This window comes from Suncus etruscus, chromosome 13 (assembly GCF_024139225.1).
Source record: "Suncus etruscus isolate mSunEtr1 chromosome 13, mSunEtr1.pri.cur, whole genome shotgun sequence".
Classification (NCBI taxonomy): Eukaryota; Metazoa; Chordata; class Mammalia; order Eulipotyphla; family Soricidae; genus Suncus; species Suncus etruscus.
Window position 1 is genome coordinate 25,405,768 of NC_064860.1, and position 6,000 is coordinate 25,411,767.

Genomic DNA, 6,000 nt, shown 5'->3' on the forward strand with positions numbered 1-6,000 from the left:
CTAAAACAAAAGTGCGCCTCAATAGAAAGCCGGTGTTTATTCTTAGCAGAGTCATTGGGCAATAAGGAAGATGCTCACCCTTACAGTCAAGGAATGGAAGCCTCATCTTCTTATACTGGTATGGATCAAGGAACCCTTTGATGGTAAAGATAAATGTGGAGAAACTTCACTGGAAGACCATTCTTTGGGGGGGGGGGGACAGGACTTCTAGTACTGCTAGTGCCAGGGATAAGACTACTGTTCTCACATGCAAAGTCAGTGCTCAATGACCTAGGAAGACAAATTTCTCCCTCCCTTCATTCTTTCCTCCCTTTCCTTCCTTCCCTCCCTTCCCTCTCTCCCTCCCTCCCCTCCCTCCCTCCCTCCCTCCCTCCCTCCCTCCCTCCCTTCCTTCCTTCCTTCCTTCCTTCCTCCCTCCCTCCCTTCCTTCCTTCCTTCCTTCCTTCCTTCCTTCCTTCCTTCCTTCCTTCCTTCCTTCCTTCCTTCCTTCCTTGGCCTGAATTCCTTGGCCACTTACGGCTGGTACCAAGCCCCTCTATGCACAGAAGATCAGATCATATCAACTGCCCCCTCAGTCACGTGACATAAAGAGCCACTAATTGCCTGGCCTGGTAGGTAGAAACTGCGAAACAGCACAGACACCCAATCTACATGGGACCCTCCTGTTCCTGTGCAGGGCAGGGCAAGGTGGGGGGGTCCTTTCCTGCTGCAGTATAATCAAGTCACACACCACCCTATTTCTAGTGGTCAGTGACCATGGTCTTGCATTTTGGGTTCTGAAAGTGGACTTTGTTGCATTCCATGGACACTAATGCATATCACTGTTTTCCTGCCTTCCACAAAGGTCAGCCTGGGAGAATATGCTAATATTTTCATCATGAGATTTGGTTTTAAGGGCAAACAAATTTGCTCTGAGCTCCTCACAGACCAAGCATAGTCAGGAAAGGAGCTCCTATTTCTGCAGTTCTGATTGTTTTGGTGAGGCTGCCGTGTCTTCCCTGTCACTGAGACTGACTGATGGATGACAAGGCACCATCCAGAGTGCCGGAAATTTTTGCTTGTAGAGAAACCAAGTCTCTAAGTGTGTGAGATCAGCTCTGCCCACTCTGGCTGCAGCTTCTTTCCTGGAAAGATATGCCTCATCTCTGAACACCTCATCATGCAATGCCTGCATGATGAAGCCAGATCACTGCTGACCCAAGCTCCTCAGATGTTCCAGAGCAACAGTAGTGAGGACAATCAAGAGGCTAAATGCAGCCAGAGTCAGGCTGTCCACAAATATCATCCTCCCCATCTACATCTCTTGGACAAGATTTTGGCAGTGAATTAACTGCTACAGCTCTGAAAGACAAAATGCAGGGCCAGGGTGTGGGTCTAGGCTAGGGGATCAAACTGAACTCTGACCCACAGGCAGCTTCCTGCTTGAACTTTCAGTCCCCATTGGGAAGGAGGCTCTCCTCACCCATGAACAGAGACATCCCTGTGCCCCTGTTCTCCAAACATCTGGTTCCAGGCCTCTCATCCTCAACTTCTACCTTTGGCTCTCTGTCATTGGGGGTATGTGTGTGTTTGCCCTTCCCAGTGGTGATGGGAGGGAATCCAGGCAATTCTCAGCCAAACAAGAACATGAAACTCATGTGCTGGGGGTGCCCTCGTCATCCTAGAAATGCCAGGAAACAAAGCCAGGCCAGCCACATGCAAGGCTATGCTTTTACCCAGGTACTCTCTCGAGCTCCTGATAGCTGCCCTTGATCCTGAGTCTCTCAGGTTTCTTCCAGACTAGCCACAGGTCCACACATGAGACTCTCTTATCAGTTTGCTCCTCAGACAGGGAAACTTCTTTCTGGGCTACAGTCCATGGATCTATTCTTTAACTGAGAGATCACTCCTGGTAGAGCTCAGAGGTCACTGTTGGCAGTGGTTAGGGGATATGTGATGTCAGAAACAGGGGCAGACACCAGGGCAGAAGCCACCACTATGCAGTTGTTGGACCTGGGGAGACTCACCAACACTAACATCATCACAGAGACTTGGAAATGTGGTTGACAAAGGATAAAGAGCACAACAAAATGGAAGATACATGGTATAAGATGCACTTTGGTTCCACTGGTGGAGGGAGGTTGACACTGGTGGTGGGAATGGCCCTGACTCACTGTATATCTGAAATTCAACTATAAAGGACCATGTAGATCATAATTGTTTTAATAAAATAAAAAAAATTTAAATGGAAGAAGCATCCATTTTCTCAGAGTTTTCTACAGGGTCCAGTAAAACTGAAGTTTAATTAAGAATCTATTAAGCACATTCCTGTCATACTTGGGACCAGAGCGATAGCACAGCAAATAGGGATTTTGCTTTATATGTGGCTGACCCAGGTTCAATCCCTGGCATCCCACATAGTCCTCTGAGCCTGCCAGGAGTAATTTCTGAGTGCAGAGCCAGGAGTAATCCCTGAACACCACCAGGTGTGGTCCAAATAGCCAAAAGAATTTTTTTCACTTCCTATTACTCTCAATTTCACTTACTATTCCTCAAAAAATATTACTTCCTGTTACTCTACACAGAATAACTTTACCTCAGTGACTCCTCCCTTCCCTTCATCATATCTCTTTTCTTCTAACCACTCAAAATGGCTGTTCCTCTACCTTCCATCAGTTCCTGCTAATACCCTCCCTCAAATGCCATAGACAAAGCACCATCTTGAGGATCTTCATGGCCTTTGCTCCCCACCACCAATGTAGGTCCATCCCTCTCCATTAGCGACCCTAAGAACCACACCTTCGGGCCCGGAGAGATAGCACAGTGGCGTTTGCCTTGCAAGCAGCCGATCCAGGACCAAGGGTGGTTGGTTCGAATCCCGGTGTCCCATATGGTCCCCCGTGCCTGCCAAGAGCTATTTCTGAGCAGACAGCCAGGAGTAACCCTGGAGCACCGCCGAGTGTGACCCAAAAAACAAAAACAAAAACAAAAAAAAGAACCACACCTTCTTGAAAGTCCATGGACCAAACAGGAAAGCCAATATCAGACCATGGTGACATGCTCAGTCTTTTCTAAACTAATCAATCATGATGCAAAATCCTGGGTCTCTCTTCTTTCTTTAGACGAACCCCTCACCCTAGGCTAGGAGAAGGGTGGCCATGCCAAGCTTTTGCCGCCATACCTGGGTCTGCTCAGGGGTTACTCCTAGCTTTGCACTCAGTCATGACTCCTGGTGATGCTTGGAGAACCATAAGGGATGCTGGGATCCCTTATGGTGCCCTTGTGCAAAGCACACACCCTACCCGCTGTATAATTACTCTTCTTTCAGTGTGCAAAACTAAAGGAAAAATATGTTCCATAACACATTTTCAGTAGCAAATTAAGATGCAGCAGAAACTGTTGTAGGGAAGAGGAGCTGGGCAGTCATTAAGGGTTGTAAGTAATAGAAAAATGCTGGATAAAATGGTCTTGCCTGGTCTATAAAGCATCTGAAAGCCAGTGGGAAACGCTAATTAGAGACAGATGGTGAGCCTGACATTCCTCCCCTCAATGATACTACAAAATGGCACTGAATGTCGCCCTGCTATCACACTTAGCCATATTAGCTCAGAAACAAAATCTTTTTAAACACCAGTGACACTGACCTCAAACAAAATAACCATCTCGGAAGGTTAAAAGGTAAGGTGAAAGTGTTCTGTAACATGTTTGAAAGCAATGGGTTTTTAAAAAACACTATCACCTAATAGTTATTCATATGCATCAATGCATGTAACAAAACACAACATGTGCCATTCAATTTTAGTCATCCTATTCATCCATGTGAAACCCTCACAATCAAGGCACTCACATTCCAAATGAGATCCCTGGCAGGAAGGAAACCATCTGAGGTGTAAGGAAAGGTTGGGAAGGAATGGTACTAAAACGAAAAAATCACTCTCACGTAGAAACACCATATGTTAATGATCCACACAAGATTTTGTTCATCTGGTTTGTTTTGTTTTAGGGCCACACCCAGCAATGCTCAGAACTTATTCTTGGATCTTCACTCAGAGGCAGGGCTCTAACTGACCACATGCAGTTCTGGGGATCGAACCCAGGTCAGCCACATACTGCAGGACAAGTACCCTTCCCGACTACATCACTCCAGCCCCCATACAGGTTTTTAATGCCTTTAAATATAAGATGTCCTTTTGAGGAAAATAGTACATATTAGAATGTTTTCTTACTCTAGAAGTTATGAATTAAACAGATTTGATAAAAAAAAAATCAGCCTTAAATATTAGGTCATTTTCCTGAAATATACAAAATCCTCTTTACGAACACAGCGCTCAGCTTGATATAAATACCAGCTCTTAATCTCTCAAAAGTAAAAGTAGTTTTCACACTGATTTTCAGAGATAAGCATCCTATTGCTACAGTCAATAAAGGGTTTTACCAAAGTTTACAATGGTCTTCCAAATAAATCAAAATCTATTTTTATAATCAGTATCATAAAGTAAAACATTAATAGCTGATAAAATAATTAACTTACTTATGACCCCATTTTAAATATAACAAGGACCTATAAAATGTGTGTGATTGTAAACTTAATCTATTCCATGTCAATTTTTATTTCATTCTCAACTAGCCAGAACCACTGAACATTTAGAAAATTCACTGATAAAAATACATTTATATTTATATAAATATTTTTATTTTTTCGCAGAGAACAGCTAACTCACCTGCTGTTCTTTCTCATCTTTACAGTGAGTAACTATTGATCTCTCAAAAGCAAGACTATCACACAAATTGAAATTATTCAACTCTGAAGACAAGAAAGCAAAGTTCTCTTCTACAAGTGAGCAGTCCCTGTGATGAACAGTTTGCTTGAGACACAGAGCACATTAGTGTGGTAATTAGCTTATGGCCACTGTTAGCAACACACATCCACATTTTTCAAAATAAGTCCTTTAAATAAAGCATTCCAAGTGTCTCCTAGCTTCAGGATTTGAATAGCAATTAAGCCTGAACCTTAAATCTTTCATCTCTATAATTAGAAGACAAGTCCCAAAGATGTAAATCTCACCCAATGAGACAAGGGAGGCTGAATGTGTTATTAATTGCTAAGTCATGTCTTCACTTCAGGATTCAGAGCAGACAACGTAAGAAAATAAATGATGGGGTGTTCCCCCCCCCATCCCTGCCACGGTGTCTTATTAAAGTTTACTATGCACCACTCCCTTCATAGTTTCTCCTAGTTCAGAAAGGCAGCAAGACCGAGGGACAGCAAATATCTCCCCATTATCATTCAAGCAGAAGTATTGAGAAGCCCCCAAATGCAGCTAGGTTCCCCTAGTTTGCTCAAAGATGGTCACCTCTCCCGCCACACAGACCCTACCCCCACTGATCTCCAGCTGCCAGGAAACAGGGATGTTGTTAGTAGCAAGCTAACTCTCTGTGAAAATGAGAGCCAACACTCCTTCCCCATCTCGCATATACAGTCACCTTTTCTTGCCTTTTTCCACCCCCTGAGAGAGAAGGTTTTTCAGATGGGTGACAAAAAAACATGCCAACAGCACAGATGCGAGAAATATATTTTTCCCTCTATTTGCTGCTGGGGAAGATCTGTTTACAGATAGGAGGTGGAAGCTAAAGCATCCTAGAAAGTGGAGCCCTTTAGTGACATCCACCTGCACAGACCACAGACACAGAAATAGCTCAATTTCATGCAAGCCTGCCTCCATGAGCAGAAACGCACACACCTAGACTGGTAATTAAGCTCACGGGGCTACCAGACGAGTGGATGCTTTCGCATGCATGCACGGTACTTAGAGGACATAAATATCTTTTGGAATAACAAGCAGCTGTAAGGTAATGCATGCCCCAGTGGTGTGTTCCCAGGGGCTAACACCTTACCAGACGCATCGCGAAGTTTCTGAAAACACCTGCAAGCAGCAGAAGCAGCAACAGCAACAGCAGCAGCAGCAGCAAGAAGGCGGATGCCGGTTCAGGGCTGGCTCAAAAACTGCAGCCTGTGTGGCT

At 44.5% G+C, this 6,000-nt stretch overlaps 1 protein-coding gene across 1 annotated transcript in view; it reads right to left on the reverse strand.

Annotated features, from left to right (window-relative positions):
* Nucleotides 1–6,000, reverse strand: part of SCHIP1 (schwannomin interacting protein 1) — a 285,050-nt gene extending 279,050 nt beyond the window's left edge. The window contains exon 1 of the mRNA XM_049785905.1: nucleotides 5,875–6,000. Coding sequence (XP_049641862.1) covers nucleotides 5,875–5,883 — 9 coding nt within the window. The 5' untranslated portion in view covers nucleotides 5,884–6,000. The remainder of the gene's footprint in view (nucleotides 1–5,874) is intronic.